The sequence below is a fragment of the Tupaia chinensis genome, unplaced genomic scaffold (assembly GCF_000334495.1).
Source record: "Tupaia chinensis unplaced genomic scaffold, TupChi_1.0 Scaffold000146_1, whole genome shotgun sequence".
Taxonomy (NCBI): domain Eukaryota; kingdom Metazoa; phylum Chordata; class Mammalia; order Scandentia; family Tupaiidae; genus Tupaia; species Tupaia belangeri.
In genome coordinates, this window is record NW_006159616.1 from 12,525,276 (window position 1) to 12,543,377 (window position 18,102).

Sequence of the window (18,102 nt, forward strand, 5' to 3'; positions counted from 1 at the left end):
GGGAGTCCAGCGACATAGCCATTACACTAACTGCTGGTCCCAAAAAAGATTTAATTTTATTGGGACTGGCAGGTGGCATGGTAGTTAAGGGCTGTGCCACATGGCTGACCACAGTTCAAGTCCCGGACCCTCCTTTTTCACTTTCTCTCTTTTCTCTTTCTCTCTCTCACTCTATCCTTCTCTGGTCAAATTTAAATAAGTAGATAAATAAAGTTAAATAAAAATAATATTTTTTAAATATATATATTTAATTATATTTATTTACTTATTTATTCTTTTTTTTCTTTGAGAGCTTTTTGCTATAAGGCACGTGTGCTCACAAGAAAGACAGAGATAGAAAGCAAGAAATCACCCCCCCAGGTGGGATGGCCATGCTGCAATCCCTTCTCCTCCATTCTTCCCCCCCAGCATGAGTTCAAGCCACTGGGTCCAGGACTCAAACCGCAGTCGACTATATGGGAGTCCAGCAACATAGCCATTATGCTATCTGCTGGTCCCTATTCATTTCTTTTTAATTTGACCAGAGAGAGACACAGAGAAAGTGAACCAGCAAGCTGCCATGTCTGGGACATGAATTATGACGAGTCATGTGAGAATCTAGTGCCCTAACAACCACTTAACCTGCTGGCCCCACAAAAATTTCTGTACTTAAAAATAAATAAATAACCCAAGAGAATAGAGAAGGATTTGTGGCATGGCTGTCCTCCCTATGGCGTGATTTCCTGCTTTCTGTCTCTTTCCAGCGGTCACATGTGCCCTATACTAAAAAATCTCTCCAAAAGAAAAATTTTTATTCTTAGCAGGGAGGGTCAGCAGGTGGCTTAGTGGTTAAGGTGCTAGACTCCTGCATGGCCGACCCATCATGGTTCAAGTCCCAGACCCAGTGACTTGAAACTCAGAAGTATATGCATCCCAAAACCCTTAGGGGAGAATAGAGGAGAAGGCATTGAGTTGTGGCCAATCCCCCAGGGGATGATTTCCCGCTCTCTATCTCTCTGGCGAGCTCACCTACCCATTAACAATTTTTTTTTTTTTATAAAAGAGGTTTTTGCCTTAGAGCACATGCACTCATGGTGTGTGGAGTGTGTGGCAGAGACCGTGAGAGGAAAAGGGAGAAATAACCCCCAGGGGGTGTGGCCACACCACAATCCCTTCTCTTCCACTTCTCCCGGGATCTTGGGCATGCATACATATGCTTCTGGCATGGGCATGCCTTTGAAGCCGCTGGGTTCGGGACTCGAACCATAGTCAACCATGTGAGAGTCCATTGACATAACCACTATGTCATCTGCTGGACCCACAAAAATCTCTCAAAAAAATAAAATTTCTTTCTTAGCACTTTATAGTTTGTCCAAGTAGAGAAAGAAACCCTGGTTATTAGAGAAGAGTATTTCTCAAACCCTTGGGAATCCTTTGTATTATGTCTAGATGTGATAAAAAGCTTTATTCTTTGATTCAACAAATCATTATTGAGCACCAAATAATTACAGTGTCAGGCACTGGGAGAGATAAAGGGATGAAAGAAAATCTCTGGGCTCTTAAAAACAGTGGTGAAGGCAACCCGCCTATGCTGGGGGAAACGTGTGTCATCACATTGGGACAGCTCTCTCAGATTCCTCTTGTTTGTACTCCTTAGTCTGAAGTCGCAGCTGGCGTGAAGAAGAGCGGACCCCTGCCCAGTTCCGAGGTAGAGTGTCCTGTGTGTTGTCCCTCCTGAGGGGAGGGTGTTGGTAACGCCAGTGCAGGTAACCCTCTGACAGAGCTAGTGCTGATGCTGCCGGCGAAATGCTGCTGGCCAGCCCACAGGGTTTGTGTGCCAGCCTGCTGGGGTTTTTCTATGCAGAGATTGGAGAACATTCTCTTTGGACCTCATGACTGCTCCCATGCCCCTTCAGATGGCTGTCCAGTCATCCCAGCCAGTGGTAATGTAGAGGGCCCTTGGGACTACCCTGTGGGGACGGGACAAGTGGCTTATGTAAAATCTGATAGACTTTAACCTTGCTGACTTCTGTGCTTCTAGGATCTGTGCCAGTTCAGAAACAGACGAGTCTCTTCCCTGACCAGAAGGAAGAGACATTGCTGGATACCGGATGCCTTATTGCTACTGCCGTCATCACATTATTCAGTGTGGGTAACTCAGAAACTTCACCGGGGGGTGTAGACTCCTGGGGACTTCTTTACCCATGGTGCTGGGTTTATCAGACAGGCTGTCACCCTGGAGTTTATACATGCTTTGAGACTAATGCCAAAAGTAAAACCCAGCAGCGGTGGAGAGAGGTGCGGAGAGACAGCAAAGTGGTGTCTGCTCCTGTGGAGGAGGTGGGGAGGGTTGTCTTGTGCGCACTGTGTGTGGGCGAAGAAATCCTCTAAGAATGGTTGACGTCTTAGAACTTAGCAGTCCGTAATGGGAGGAGGGACACAAAAGTGAAGTTTCTTGCATAGGCCACAGGGGAAGGACAGGGATGGAGTAAGAGCTGCTCCTGCAGAACATGTGCTGCATGTACATGCTGCTGGCCAAGCCCCGCACATCTGCATGTGCTCTGGGTGAAGAAGGGAAAACTTCAAAGACCTTTTCTTGTATGCTGTGGCTCATTAGAGAAAGCGAGGAGCAGGCTGTGCCAGCACTAGTGAGTGGGTAGAGCCTTCCCTCCCATCCCTGGAAGGTAGGAAAGGGATGGCAGTGACTTTGTCTGTTCTGTAGACCTAGCGTGGCTGACCTGGCCCCTGTCCTGGAGTGTGCACTGGGCTACAGCAGATCTCCCCATCTGTTACCCCTTGGGTCTCTTCTGCCTGAGACAGAACTCTGTGTTCCTGGTCATAGAAAGAGCAGGGTGCATATGTTAGAATGGGTGAGTGCTAAAACAACCAGACATAAAACAAAAATGCACAGATAAAACTCTGAATACTAGGCCCAGCCGAGTAACACAGACAGTAGGGTACCACCATATCCTGGAGCCACATGGGAAACCCGTGTTGAGATCCTGAGTTGACATGAACACACTGGGCATGTCTGCATAAACATATGTCTTGGCTGGCCGGGAGTCTGCGAGGATGACCACAGCATGGCAAGACTTTCTCAGGGGTGTCTGCCTTGTGTGTGTCTGTCTATCCTCTCATTAAAAAAAGAAAGATTTTTTTTTTAAAGTTCTTGGGGCAAGCAGGAGGCATGGTGGTTAAAGTGTTGGACTCTGCCATGGCAGACTGCAGTTTAAGTCCCAGACCTGGTCGCTTGCTTTCTCACTTTTCCTCTCTCTGGTGAACACACATGCCCTACAGCAAAATTAAATACTAATGAATAAAATTTAATAATTCCTTAAAAAAAAGCTCTCAATACTGCAAGCAACAGGTGTGGTAGAAAGGAAAAATTGTAATAATTTTCAGAAAGAACTGAGAAGCAAGAATAATGTCTCTCTTGGATAATGACAAGTATCAAGCTTATTAGCAAATGTTCAGATGGTAAAAAAATCTGGGTGGTACAGTCAGTTACAGCATTAAATTTCACAATCCTTCCATCGTGTTAGAATGTTGGACCAAAGCCAAGAAGGTGAAATGATTATCTGCATAGTGTACTGCCTTAGATTTAACCTTTTTTTACCTTAATTATATAAATTTAGATTGAGTCTCGCTTCAGCAATTCATGAGAAAAATGTAAAGGAGCTTTGGTTGACCACAGAGTTAGTATGAGCCATCATACTAACTGCCAGCCATGGCCATGCAGCAGTCACCTCTCCTCCATTCTCCTCTGGGATTTGGGGCACACAGGCACATACGCTGGCATGATTGATCCTCAAGCCTTCAGGTTCAGGATTCGAACCACAGTCAGCTATGTGGGAATCCAGCCACCTTAATTCCATGCTAGCTGCTGGCCCAAGAAAATTTAGCCATTATTGGGGCCAGCAGGTGGTGTGGTGGATAAGGGCGTTGGATTCCCACATGGTCGACCATGGTACAAGTCCTAGATCTGGTGGCTTGCTTTCTTGCTTTCCCTTTCTCTCTCTGGTGGTCACGTCAAAAGATAACAATAACAAATAGAATTAAATAAGTAAATCATTCTTTTTAAAAAAAGGAAAAAGAAAATTTAGCCATTATTATTATTTTATTTTATTTTATTTTTAAGAATTATTTATTTGGGGGCAGCAGGTGACATGGTGGTTGAAGCACTGGACTCCCACATGGCTGACCACTGTTTGAGTCCCAGACCTGGTGGCTTGCTTTCTCACTTTCCTGCTCGCTCTCTCTGTATCTTTTTTCTGGTAAGCACACATGCCCTATAGCAAATTTAAAAATAAGAATAATAAAAATGAGGTTAAGTGATTCTTTAAAATATTTATTATTCAGTTTTACTATTTATTTATTTATTTATTTGGAGAGGTTTTTGCTATAGGGCGCGTGCGCTCGCCAGACAGACAGAGACAGACAGAGAGACAGAAAGCAAGAAATCACCCCCCAGGGGGGATGGCCATACCACAATCCCTTCTCCTCCATTCTCCTCTTGGGATCTTGGGCACGCACGCACGCACGCACATGTGCCCGGCATGAGTTTAAGTTGACGAGAGAGAGGGAAAGTGAGAAAGCAAGCCACTAGGTCCCATACTCCACATGCGATCAGCCACTCCAACCACCATGGCACCTGCTGGCCCCACCATTAGAGAGGGAAAGTGAGAAATCACCCCTCCAGGAGTTGGCCCCACCACAATCCTTTATGCACTGCATTCTCCTCCTAGGATTTTGGGCTTGCACGCACATGGCCCCAATGTGAGTTTCAAGCCACTAGGTCTGGGACTCCAACTGCAATGGACTATGTTGGAATCCTCGTACCATAGCCACCCTCTGGCCCAAGAAAAATTAGCCTTTACTATTAATAACACAGTTATCCTCTTGCCTTTTTTTTTAGTTTTATTTATTTTATTTCTTTTATTGGAGCATACATGTGCACGAGAGAGAGAGAAAGACTGGCATCCCCAACAGGGTGACCACACCATGGTCCCCTTCTAGCCCTCCAGGTAGGCAGGATATGGGCCTTATGCACCCAGCGTGTTCTTGATTGACTTAGAGCCCAATCCCACAGGCAGCCGTGTGGCTCCCAGCGCTGTAGGTGGTGCTCACATCCCAGGGGCGGCCGCGCGGTTCCCAGCACTGTAGGTGATGCTCATGTCCCACGGGTCGTCGCGCGGTTCCCAGTGCTGTAGGTGGTGCTCACGTCCCATGGGCAGCCGTGTGGCTCCCAGCGCCGTAGGCAGCACTCACGTCCCACTGGTGGCCGCGTGGTTCCCAGCGCTGTAGGTGGTGCTCACATCCCACGGGCGGCTGTGTGGCTCCCAGCGCTGTAGGCGGCGCTCACGTCTCACGGGCGGCCGCGTGGCTCCCAACGCTGTAGGTGGTGCTCACACGACCACTTGTGCCATTCAGGCTAGGCCTCTTGCTTGCTGCTTGATGTCACACATGATGATAATTTGTCAGTTTTATCTGTCCTTGTAGGAACCTAATGTTGAAGAAAATGAAAAGGGTCCATTAACAGTTGCACAGAAAAAAGCACAGAACATAATGGAGTCTTTCGAAAATCCATTTAGGATGGTAAGTACTGGTTGTGTATGCTGGTGGAATGTGGAGAGAGTGCTGCAGCCGTATGTGCCTCTTACCTGGAAAAGAAGCACAAGTCCTTGGAAAAAAGAAGCATCTGTGTGTCAGCTGCCCCCCATTCTTCACCCCATGCCTTAAGTCGAGGCCTTCTATGTTAACTCCAGAAAAACCCCATCCAGTGCCCCTGTGTGTGGTCCATGTGGAGAGTGGCTACCAGATTCCACTCAACAGCATTTCACGTGACTGTTTCCCTTTCTTCAGTTTCTGCCATCACAAGAACACCGTGCTCATATCTCTCAGGCCGCAAAGTTTGATCCATCATCGAAAATCTATGAAGTAAGTAGGTTTATCTCCTTTTCTTTCATTTTTTTTAGATTTTTGCTATAGGGCGCATGTACTCACTAAGGAGAGATAGAGAGAGAAAAGTGAGAAACCCCTCTGGGGAGATGACCGCACCTAACCCCTTCTCCATTCTCCTCCTGAGATTTTGAGCAACACGCACATTCGCCTGTGTTATTCTCAAGCCACCAGGTCCAGGACTCAAACCACTGTCGGCCATGTGGGAATCTAGCACTTTAACCACCATGCCACCTCCTGGCTCCACCCTACCTTTTTATTTTGGAGAGGCTTTTGCTATAGGGCACCTGTGCTTGCCAGAGAGAGACAGAGAGACCGAAAGCGAGAAATCACCCCCCAGGAGGGATGGGCACGCCACAATCCCTTCTCCATTCTCCTCTTGGGATCTTGGGCATGGACACAGGTGTGAGTTTAAGCCACCGGGTCCGGAACTCGAACCGCTGTCAACTACATGGGAGTCCAGCGACATAGCCATTACGCCAGCTGCTGGTCCCGCCACCCTACCATTTTCTAACTGTGCTCCTCAGACAAGTTACATAGCCCCCCTGAGCCTGTTTCCGTGTCTCTAGAGGGAGGTGAGGCTGGTACATATGTCCCAGGGTTACAAGAGGGATTGAATGAGGTGATGAATGTGAAAGCCTCTAGCTCAGTGCCTGGAAATACAGTTGTACTTTGTCTTCCTCACTAAGGATTTTAAAAGTAAAGTTGGTAGATTTTCACTTTTTGTGTCCTTAGATTTGAATTTTATGACATGTGTATTATTAGGTTAGCTTTCTATACATCACCTTATTTTTTTTAAAAAAAGCATTTCTGGTAACATTTTCTGGTAACATTTGTTTTCATCATAGATCAGCAATCATTGGAAGTTGGCAAACCAGGTACAAGTACAGAAAGAATCTAAGGAAGCTGCCAGGAAGGAGGCAGCTGAGAAAACAGGTACTGCTCACTCCCTTGGAAACTCAGGTAGCGTGTTTGTTAAAGGGCGGGCTTGCACGTCGGTCTGTTTATTCAGTGTCCACGCAAGTGCCAGATACGTCAGTGAACAGCGCAGGCCCAGCCCCTGCCTGGGGTGCTAACCTTCCACCGAGGAGCAGTGGGCGAACAGCCAGCAAGCGTCGATTGTGTCAGGAGGCAGCGGGTACTATGCAGAGAGAAAGGCGGGGAGTGCTTGAGGTGGGGGCTGTTCTAGACGACGCCTAGAGAATGCGGTCTACGAAGTATGGCTCAGGCACCCCAAAGGCATTGGTCGAGAGCCTTGTGGGCGTGCTCAAGGAGTAGCAAGGAGGCCTGTGTGGCTGAGCAGAGCTCACGAGGAAAGGGGAGCTGATGAGGAAGGAGAGCAAGCCGGGCCTGATGGAAGGACGTTAGCTTTCACTCCAGGTTCTGAGCAGCGGAGGGACAGGACAGGCTTAGCTTTGTGAAAGTCACTCCAGCTGCTGTGTTCACTAGACAAGGGGGGGTGGGCAGGAGCCTGGTGAGGAGATACGACAGTAACCCCGGTGAGGGGATGGTGGCCTGGACTAGTGTGGGGGCAGAGACAGATGTGGCGTGGGAAGCAAGGAAGGGGCCGTAGATGCTGGTAGACTTCGCCCTGAGCAGCTGGAAAGATGGAGTCGCCTTCACTGGGTGAGGTGGAGCTGATTCCAACAGGAAGAGGTTTTGCTTCTGCCCCTTGACCTTGATGGCTCCCACAGCCGTTAAACGTCCTCAGAGTCGAGTCACATAGGCCGTTGGATATTTGCTCTGGGTTCTGGGAGGGGAGCAGGCGGGTGGAGGAGGATCCGATTGAGAGTGTAGATGAGGTAAGACAGGCACCCGAACTGAGCCCAATATTTAGAGACTTGCGAGGTGGAAGTCGGAGAGCGAGGGATGGACTGTGACCACCCTTGGGAAGGCCGAGCCCAGTGGGATGGAGAATTGGCTGCTGGATTCAGCCACCCCATTGGCAGTTCTCTCTCGCAGCTGCCCAAGAACAGGCAAAGGAAGAGTACAGAGCCACAGCGGAGCAGGCCGTCTCTGTCCGACAGCAGGCTGCGGTATGTGCTGGCTTTTCTGTGTATTCTTTTGAGAAACTGGATGCTTCTGGTCCTGGCCTGGATTTCCCTTGAATATCGCTTCCTTCTTTCCAGTTCACTACTGCCTGCCTCATCTGCCCTCAAAAAATGTTACGTTGTAATTTCCGATAGACAATGTCCTTCCAATACATAATGTCCTTGCGGCTTCATGTAAACATACCAGACTGCTCGTCAGTAGTGGCAGTGAAGGTACCGAGGTGCCAGATTGGAGCCTGTGGTGTTTCCCACTATGCCCTAGCGAACATTTCCTCCTCTTCTACTCCCTGCCCCCAGCACTCCAGAATTCTTAGCCCCTGCTTTTCTTCAATGACCTGATGCTATTGTCCTGTTAGAAACTTGCTCCATCTGGTGCCATGTGACTGTCCTTGAGTTCCCTCCTGCACAGTCACCCACCACGGCTCCTCTCCCCACCCTGAATCTCCCTCCACCCCACAGGGAAGCTGAGTCCCCAGCTAATTCCAAGGGCAGGTGGAACTCTCTTAGACTCTGCCATGCTTCCTTTGCATGGGTGTGTTCAACCTACAGCTAGAAAATGCTGCTAAGAAAAGAGAGCGAGCAACAAGTGACCCAAGGACCACAGAGCAGAAACAAGAGAAAAAACGACTTAGAATTTCCAAGAAGCCAAAGGACCCAGCTCCACCAGAAAAAGACTTCACCCCTTATGACTACAGCCAGTCGGACTTCAAGGCTTTTGCTGGTGAGAAAGGACTGGAGACCTGTAAAGGGACATCTGGTCTTACTAGGTGGGATTTTGGGCACGCACACATGCACACACACCTGGCATGATGTTCAAGCTGCCAGGTCCAGGATTCAAACCACAGTTGGCCATGTGAGAGTCCAGCACCTTAACCACCATGCCACCTGCTGGCCTCAGAGCCAGGATATTGAACCATGCATTCGGGATGTTGGATCCAACTTCATTAACCACTAGGCCATGGGGCTAGCCCAGATTTTGTTTGTTGAAAAGACCTGAAGCTGGGACCAGCAGTTAGCGTAATGGCTGGGTTGCTGGACTCCCCTGTGGTCGACCGCGGTTCGAGTCCCGGACCTGGTGGCTTAAACTCACACCGGTGTATGTGCATGTGTTCCCAAGATCCCAAGAGGAGAATGGAGAAGGGATTGCGGCATGGCCAGCCCCCTCTGGGGGTGATTTCTTGCTTTCTGTCTCTCTGTCTCTGTCTTTCTGGAGAGCACACGTGCCGTATAGCAAAAACCTCTCCAAAAAAAGAAAAAAAAACCTGAAGCTGACCCAGCCCGATAGCACAGCGGTTAAGCCCTATGCAGAGGGAACCAGATGCCTCATGGCTGACCACAGTTCAGGTCCATCCCCCACAGCAACACACCAAGCATGACTGTGTGCATGTCCAGGATCCTGGCAGGACAGAGAATGGAGGGAAGGGACTGTGGCGTGACCAGGCTCTGTCGGGGATGATTTCTCTCCCTCCTTCTCCCTCCCTAGCCCCCTTCCCCTCCTCCCTCTCACGCATGTACCCACACGCTTCGGCGCTGAAAAAGGAAAGAAAGCCTGAAGCCTGTGCAGTGACACAGCCTGGGAGAGACAGCTGCTTGGAGGGGCAGCAGATGGCCATCCTGATTCTGCAGTAGCAGCTAGGGCAACGCTCCCACTGGGAAGAGGAAAGGCAGGATAGACACACAGGGCTTTTCTGCAGGAGCGCCACTTTGGAGCCCAGCTACTGATGGCATCAGCACAGAGACCGGGATGGGTTTCCTTGAGGAGGAAGTGGCCACCGCCTTAGTCTCCTGCCCTAACACTGAGACGAGATCTGTGAGAGACGGGCCTGGTCTTCCGGCTGCCCAGAGCTAGTTGGGAACTTAGTATCTTACTTCACCCCCACCTTTAGCTCCTTGGCATAAAACGGGCCACACAGGGACAGCAGTCGCCTTCCTGAATATCACGCCACCAGGTCCCTCGTATGCCTGTGACGTCTGTTAAGTGGTGACCACGCCCACTGATGCCTCTCCTCCCTTACCTTTCAGGAAACAAGACCAAACCATCTTCCCAGTTTGATCCAAATAAGCAGACCCAGTCTAGCAAGGTAAGACAGACCTGGAGGGGCCCACAGTGGCATGGAGGGTAAGGCAGCTGAATCCCATATGGCCAGTTTGAGCTCTGGACCTGGCAGTTTAAGGAACATGCCAGGCACGTGTGCATGACCAAAATCCCAAGTGGAGAATGGAGGTGAAGAGACTGGTGTGACCATCCTCCCTGGAGGGTGATTGCTCATTTTCTCCCTCTGTTGCCAGCAAGTGCACACACCCTATAGCAAATTTAAAAATAAAAGATGGAGAAGACGTACTGAAGAATCGTAGCTTGCTTCTGTGAGAGAGCTGCACCCCCAGCAGGTCTTCACCGCACCATCCAGCCTTGGTCTGAGCTGGGTCCTGGGCACACACATGCCCAGCATGCCTGAGGACGGTCCAGGACCGTTCTCATAGGTCCACGTTCCTTCCCGCTGTGCCACTCCCCGGCCTTCCTCTGCACACTTCTCACTCTCCCTTTGCTGAGAAGACTGGTTCATGTAGGAATCCTTTTCCTTTGCATATCCTTTCCCTCGCCTCATTTCTCCCCAGGTACAGACAATCCCCATCAGGTATTCCAGCAGCTTTTTAAAACCTCTGTGTCGGTTTCTGTTTGCTACCATGGAAGTGATAGCTGCAGGCCACAACCACTCCCTCTGGTGCAGACGCAAGCCCGGATCTGCCCCACGTGGGTAGAGTGCCAGGCAGAGCTCAGTGGCTGCAAGTTGGGCATGTGCAGGTGGGGCTGGGAGGAGCATTCCTGTTCCTCAAGGGTTGCACCCTAACAGACAGAAATGCCCGGTTACATGAAAACCAACGCCGTGTTGTGATGCTGGAGTGTGACCAGCCGTCAAGCTCGTGTGTGTTTTCCTGTGTACCTTGTGATCAGAGTTGTCACCAGCTTTAATGGTTTTTTGCCTTTCAGAAATGTATCGCAGCCAAAAAACTCAAGCAGTCAGTGGGAAGCAAAAGCATGTCCTTTCCCACTGGAAAGTCAGACAGGTATGTGGTAGATGCCCGCTTGGCCTGGGGAGCCCAGCAGGGAGGCGCCTGCCGGACTTCGTGCCATCCTGGGAACGGCAGCTCAGAGCCTCCCACCGCCAGCTCCTCGGCCACTCAGAACACTGAGAGGAGTAGGGATTTGCTCTGTGCCACGTGTCACGTAGCCAGTCACCGCGTGCCAGCACTCATGCCCTGTCGTCTCAGCACCCTGTTCTTACCGTACTATTTCCTGGGGTCATGTCCGAGCAGACAGGTGTGAAATTTCCCCAGACCAGCCTCTTTTTCATGAATGAGAAAAATCAATAAGCAATGTAGGTTGTTGTTGAACACCTTTTTTTTTTTGGAGAGGTTTTTGCTATAGGGCGCGTACGCTCGCCAGACAGACAGAGAGAGACAGAGACAGAAAGCGAGAAATCACCCCCCAGAGGGGATGGTCACGCCGCAATCCCTTCTCCTCCATTCTCCTCTTGGGATCTTGGGCACACACGCACACGCGCCCAGCATGAGTTCTAAAGTCACCGGGTCCGGGACGCGAACCACGGTCGACTACGTGGGAGTCCAGCGACATAGCCATTATGCTAACTGCTGGTTCCCGAACACGTTATTAAAATAATGAAATCATGGTACTGATGGCAGACCCTGATGTCAGCAGGCTTGCCCCGAAGGCCTGGGCCTGCTTTCTTTAGATCGCCCTTTGGTTCTTGCTCCTCTCAGCCAACTTTGGGGCTGCAGGGCCCTACCCCCAACCACAGGCTTGTCTGCTGGAGTGTGGGGCATGTGTGCCTGCCCAGCCGAGTCTTAGGACCCCCAAGCAAACTGCTCTCCCTCAGCCCTGCAGCACTTTGTAAACCAGCCGAGAGCAGCGTCGGCCAGACTAGAAGTAACTTGTTTTGTACTGTCTGCAGAGGCTTCAGGTTCAACTGGCCAAAGAGATAGTGTTGGAAGAGATCCTTGAGGCACCAATGGACCGGAAGCACCAAGTGGCAGTGCTGGTTTTGTACAGACTCATTTTTAAACCATTAAAAAATAATTCTTAATGGAAGAAAGCTAGTTCCTGACTTTTCTTTTGCTGCCACACAGCTCTGGCAGGGGAGGACAGAACCCATCCTGTTCAGTTACCATCTTTGGCTGCCGTGGGCAGAGGTGAGTGTGCCTGCCCACAGAGGTGACTGTGATTTCAAGAGAAACCCAGAACAACCCCGAGGTGGGGCGCAGGAAGCCTTCTATGACTCAGAAGGAGGAGACACCCAAGGCACGGAGCATGGTGCTCCTCTGACTCCATTGCAGAGGGATCTATGGGCCATTTCACTTCCTTCAAGTACTGTGAATGAAGCCAGTGGTAAGAGCCACTGTTGGGGGGCTGGCAAGTAGCATGGTGGCTAAGGCACTGGACTCCTACATGGCCGACCACGGTTTGAGTCCTGGACTAGGCTTTCTCACTTTCCCTTTCTCTCTCTCTCTTTTTCTCTTTTAAACTTTTAAAAAAAAAATAACAACAAAATTAAATAAGTAAATAATGCTTTTTTTAAAAAAAGCTACTGTTGGGGAACCAGCAGTTAGCATAATGGCTATGTCGCTGGACTCCCATGTAGTCGACCATGGTTTGAATCCCAGACGTGGTGGCGTAAACTCACGCCAGGCGCGTGTGCGTGCATGCCCAAGATCCCTAGAGGAGAATGGAGGAGAAGGGATTGCAGCGTGGCCATCCCCCCTGGGGGGTGATTTCTCGCTTTCTGTCTCTCTCTCTTTCTGGCAAGCACGCGCACCCTACAGCAAAAACCTCTCCCGGGAGAAAAAAAAAAGCTACTGTTGGGAAAACGGACTGATATAAGGTGCCTTAGAGCCAGTGTGGCTTCTGGAGGACTTACTCTCTTCTCTTCCTTTAAAAAGCAAAGGAAACACTTTTCCTGACTGTGAGATGAACGGCACGTCCGTTGTGGGAAGCACAGTACGCAGGAAGATGCGGAGAGGAAGAGGTTGTCTGTAGCCCTGCCGCACGGAGGCGACCTCCAGCCTATCAGCGTGTTTGCTTCTAGGCTTTTCCTGTGTGTATGCAGATACACATACAGTTTGATTTTTAATTGCCAAAAGAGGGCACACCTGCCGGCCAGGAGAGCGTGAGCCCCTCCCAATAGGGCCTGGTTACATCCCAATCTTCTCTCTCCGTTTCTCTATCCTGGCAGGTTTTCTGGCACCCACACGTACGTGCCTGGCTTTTTCGTTTTACCAGAGGGCTCATGTGCGTGCTAGAGAGAGAAACAGAGTGAGAAAGTGGAGTCGTTTGTTTTAAAGCTTCTCTCTCTTCTATGAGCACCCCCTGTGGGAATGGTCACACCATGGTCCGTTCTCCAGTCCTCCTACCTTCAGGACGTTGGGCGCATGCTCACACATCCAGACTTCTCAAGCTGCAGCGTCCAGGACTTGAGCCATGTGACTGGCCCTGTGGGATCTGCTGGATCCCACTAAGCATCAGGTGGGAGAGCCAGTGCCATCCTGTACTTAATAATGGAACATTGAGGGACCAGCGTTTAGTGTAATGGCTATGTCGCTGGACTCCCATATAATTGACCATAGTTTGAGTCCCGGACCCAGTGGCTTAAACTCATTCTGGTCACGTGTGTGTGTGTGCCCAAGATCCTGAGAGGAGAATGGAGAAGAAGGGATTGCAGCATGGCCATCCCCCCGGAGGGTGATTTCTTACTTTCTGTCTCTCTGTCTCTGTCTTTGTGGCAAGTGCACACGCCCTATAGCAAAAATCTCTCTAAAAGAAAATAAATTAAAAAATAATGGAACATTGAATTATTTCGCTAAAATTCCATTTGATCTTAATCTTGAAATGGGCTGTTAAATCAAGAAAGCACAGGGACCAGCAGATGACATAATGGTATGTTGCTGGCCTCCCACTTAGTCGACTATAGTTCAAGTCCCGGACCTGGTGGCTTAAACCTCACACGGGTGTGTTCATGTGCGTACCCAAAATTCCGAGAGGAGAACAGAGGAGAAGGGATTGCGGCATGGCCATCCCCTATGGGGGGTGATTTCTCTGTCTCTCCAGCGAGTGCACACTCCCTATATCCAAAACCTGCTAAAAAAAAAAAAAAAAAAGCAGCACCAAATATCATTATTTTTGTTTTCACAAATACACTAAGAATCTTTTTTTTCCCCTTCACAATTTATTAAGAGCCGACTATGTACTCCTCTCTGGGAAATAGCAGGCTAAATCAAACATCCTGGCCCGCGTTCAGGGTCTACCACAGCCGGGCCTGTGCTCTGGGAAGAGGGGTCTGGCAGGGCCAGCAGGGCTGGCACAGAGAGTTTGCACGTGGAAGAGCTCTTTGCTTAGGCAAACCGCTCACTGCGGTCTGGGTGCTGTAGGCAGATTGCCATGAGCGTTTCAACCAAGTAACCCCACACAGTGGCCAAGTTTGCTCCCACTCATAACCACAGCTGTCTACCTGGCTGAACGGCGTACTTCAGAAATGACTGTCAAGTGCTGACTGCCTGACGGGTCTCCCCAGTGACAGACACACCACGGGGCGGCCCCATTTCATCAGTGCCATTGGCTCACTTCTGTCCTCTGCCCACCCTACGCCCTCGTCATCCCTAAACTATCAACACATCTTAGGAGACAGTCAACTCATCAGATGGTAACACCTCACAAGTGAAGTTTCTTCAAGAAAATTGGAGGAGGTTTTTTTTTGTTTTGTTTTGTTTTTTAAGTTTATCTTCTTTTATGAGCAAAAGAGAGACAAAGCCTTGGGGCCTTGACTCCATGACACACGCCCAGCCTCAGCCAGCTCAGGTCCTGGACCCATCCACGCCTGCTCTACTCAGGTGTCTCCAGGTAGGAGCCCAGGACCTTCCCATGTAGGTAGATGAGCAGCTCATGTTTTTGTGTTTTTTAATTTGCCAGAGGCCAACAAGGACGGGAGGAGGGATGGACAGGGGTGATGAGAAAGTACCCCTCATGGGGTATGGACGCACCACTGTCCCTTCTCTGTTCTCCTCAGGATTTTGGACATGCACACACCCCTTGTGACTTTCAAGGTTCTGGGTCCAGAGCCCAAATGACGCAGTTGGCATGTGGGGTCCAGCTGCCTGCATCATGCCACTGGCTGGCCCAGGAGCATCTCTTACCACTGCAACATCACGGGGCCCAGCAACTGAGTTTTTAATGCACATTGGTCTGAATTTGGAGAAACATTTCATGCAATAACCTGGTTTTCTCCATCCTGAATTTTTTTTTTAAGAGAATTTTTTTTTGAGAGGTTTTTGCTATAGGGCACGTGCGCTCGCCAGAAAGACAGAGAGATAGAAAGCGAGAAATCACCCCCAGGGGGGATGGCCACACTGCATTCCCTTCATTCTCCTCGCGGGATCTTGGGCACGCACGTACATGCACCTGGCATGAGTTTTAAGCCACCGAGTCCAGGACGCGAACCGCAGTCGGCTACGTGGGAGTCCAGCGACATAGCCATCATGCTAACTGCTGGCCCCTAAGAGAAATTTTTGGTATAGGGTGCATGGGCTCACCAGAGAGACCCAAAGCAAGAAATCACCCCACAGGGTAGATGGCCACACCGCAATCTCTTCTCCATTCTCTCAGGATCTTGAGCACATGTCTGCACGTGCCCAGCATGAGTTTTAAGCCGCTGGGTCCGGGACTCAGACCACGGTAAACTACATAGGAGTCCAACAACATAACCATTACTCCATCTGTTGGTCCCTCCATCCTGATTTTTAAGAAATTTGCCAGAGGGTGGGTGTGGTGTGTGCACACCAAAGAGGGAGAAGGAGAAAGCACCCTTCCAGTGGGGCATGGTCACTCCATAATCCCCTCTCCATTTCTCCAGCCTGTTGGGATTTGGGGCACACACGCACCTGGCATGTTTATCAAGCCACCAGGTAGGTCTAAGATTCAACCCACACCTGTGGCTGTGTAGGATTTGGCTCCCTCAGCCACCAAGCCATGGGGCAACCCCATCTTGATGTTCGAGATGAGTTCTGTTTTCAACTGGGTTGTGCGGTAACAGCCACTGCTGGCGAAACCAGTTTCTCCTCTTGGTGATCTGAAGTTGAGTGGCAGTGCTGGGCCCATGGTGCTGTGCATTTGGGAACTCCTTTGCCTGTAATTTATTCAGGGCCTTTGCTTTCTGTGAGCCTAGAAGTTTTGGGCAGCTGTGTAGCCGGGAGGTATTGGCTGTTCCTGCTTGGGACCAGGGCTGTACCTCCTCGACAGGAGAGCTGAAGGCGTCATCTGCATCTGAGGACGCGTGTGCTGGAGCAGCTCTGTTCCACTTGTATAAGGAATCGGATGGACTTGATCCTCCACTTTCCCCCCTGCACCACCTAGAAGAAAGCCAAGACAGCTGATCTACAAGGTGCCTGGCCTCACACGTTCTCAGCCTGTCATTTGGGGCCTGCCTCTGCAGACCACATCCCTATCCTCCTGGAGCTTACAGTTTGAGTCAGGGCACACAGACAAGTGATCACGCAATTATAATGCAGAGGGCTACACGTCTTGATGGAGGAAGGAGAGGCTGTTACGAGAACACTTGATCCAATCACAGTGCTAGACCACAGTAAGCCTGTAGTAACTGGATGTAACGCTTGGCTCCATCTCATTCCCTCTGCAATACTTTTGTGAATCACTAGGTCCTGTATCAGCTCCCAGAGAGCTGTCTCCTAGCAATTTTATTTTACGGCTATAGGGCACGTGGGATTGCCAGAAACACAGACAGAGACAAAGAGACAGCGAGAAATCACCCCCAGGGGGGATGGCCACGCTGCAGTCTCTTCTCCATTCTCTTCTCGGGATCTTGGGCACGATGCACACGCACCTGGCGTGAGTTTAAGCCACTAGGTCCCGGACTGAGCTATGGTCAACTACATGGGAGTCCAGCGACATAGGCATTATGCCAACTGCTGGTCCCATTCTAGCAATTCCTTAATTTCCTTGGACTGCTCCCCCTTATAAAAGATGTTTCAAGTTTACCAAGTGTAAGTCTTGAGGCTTACACTCACCAGTAGCAACCCTGTGCTTCTCAGCACCAGTTGAGACAGGGCACAGGCTTCCCACCTTCAGGGAGAGGCTGCAAAACATCAGTCAAAAAACATTCCTAACACTGCTAGTGTCATCTGTCTTGGCATTCCAACCGGGTAGAGCAAATTAGCATTTAATATTTGGTAATTAGCATGCTTAATGTGATTCTGAGAAGTTCCTTGACATTTTCATAAAAACAGCACATTCCCGCCCACCTTTCTAGGAGTCCTAGATTGTCATTTTTCTGAAAAAGAATTGAGTGCCAGTCTCACGGTGCTGAAAATGCACGTGCTGGGCGTCTTCCTGGACATTGCTGGTAAATTTACAAACTCTTAGCGCTTCTTCTCGTTCAGAGGTCATGTGCTCTGAGAATCTAAGGGAAAAAGGCTAAATCCAGCTTAGGTCACCAGCTGTGATGATCCTTCTCCAGTAAATAAAAGTCTAACGCTCCCGGACAAACCACACAATCTGTTTCAAGCCCCCACCCCCGAAAAAACCACGCAATCTGTTTCAAAGCCGAGAAGGAGCCAAATTCTTAAAGTGTGGAGGGATACATTCTACTCTCTTGGTCCAGTGCGACAAAGTAACCAACCCTTCGCCCGACAATGTAGCGGCCGGCTCTCCTCCAGCTCAGACTGAAGCCCCCGCCTGCAAGTCCCAGCGCTCCAACACTTCGCTCCTACTGGAGACGTCAGCTATTTCTCCTCCCGAGCCCCGCAGCCACACGCGGGCGGTCCTCGATGCCTCCCGGTGCCGAGAAGGCACCGGAGCTCAGGGTGATGTACTACCCCGTAGGCGTAAGGCGGGAGGAGGGACCCCGGACCCCTTCCGCTGGCCCGCCCCGGAACCCGTCCCGCGGCCCGGGCGCGATCGCCGGGCCCTGGCCCGGGCCCCACGTGGCCCCTGGAGTGGGCTGCACTACCCTGCTGCCGCCGACCGACGGAGCGCCCCAGCCACTCTGCGCCGTGCTGCGGCCTGGCGGCCAATGAGCGCCCAGCAAGGCCG

At 50.4% G+C, this 18,102-nt stretch overlaps 1 protein-coding gene and 1 long non-coding RNA gene across 7 annotated transcripts in view; one reads left to right on the forward strand and one right to left on the reverse strand.

Annotated features, from left to right (window-relative positions):
* Nucleotides 1-17,758, forward strand: part of EXOSC10 (exosome component 10) — a 34,651-nt gene extending 16,893 nt beyond the window's left edge. The window contains exons 15-27 of one of the 4 annotated variants that reach the window (XR_001370137.1): nt 1,637-1,687; nt 1,844-1,922; nt 2,021-2,127; nt 5,479-5,574; nt 5,842-5,916; nt 6,786-6,900; nt 7,900-7,973; nt 8,538-8,709; nt 10,011-10,069; nt 10,978-11,054; nt 11,960-12,051; nt 12,135-12,197; nt 17,709-17,758. Coding sequence is in view for 2 of the 4 variants with exons in the window: in XM_006145335.3 (XP_006145397.1) it covers nt 1,637-1,687; nt 1,844-1,922; nt 2,021-2,127; nt 5,479-5,574; nt 5,842-5,916; nt 6,786-6,900; nt 7,900-7,973; nt 8,538-8,709; nt 10,011-10,069; nt 10,978-11,054; nt 11,960-11,990 (936 nt within the window). In the remaining 2 variants the exon portion in view is untranslated. Of the gene's footprint in view, nt 1-1,636; nt 1,688-1,843; nt 1,923-2,020; nt 2,128-5,478; nt 5,575-5,841; nt 5,917-6,785; nt 6,901-7,899; nt 7,974-8,537; nt 8,710-10,010; nt 10,070-10,977; nt 11,055-11,959; nt 12,096-12,134; nt 12,198-16,293; nt 16,347-17,708 lie in introns of those variants that run through there. The other 3 variants (XR_001370138.1, XM_006145335.3, XM_006145336.3) reach the window with 3 other exon arrangements.
* LOC102486399 (uncharacterized) lies at nt 4,751-17,799 on the reverse strand. Of its 3 annotated transcripts, XR_001370139.2 has the most exons (4): nt 17,690-17,799; nt 17,079-17,146; nt 16,283-16,403; nt 4,751-5,482 (listed from the first exon to the last, which is right to left on the reverse strand). It is a non-coding gene; the product is annotated as an uncharacterized LOC102486399 (long non-coding RNA). The 3 variants fall into 3 exon arrangements; XR_003548885.1 differs by having other exon boundaries at nt 17,079-17,713; XR_003548886.1 differs by having other exon boundaries at nt 15,936-16,403; nt 17,079-17,713.
* Nucleotides 17,800-18,102: the final 303 nt, after the last annotated feature.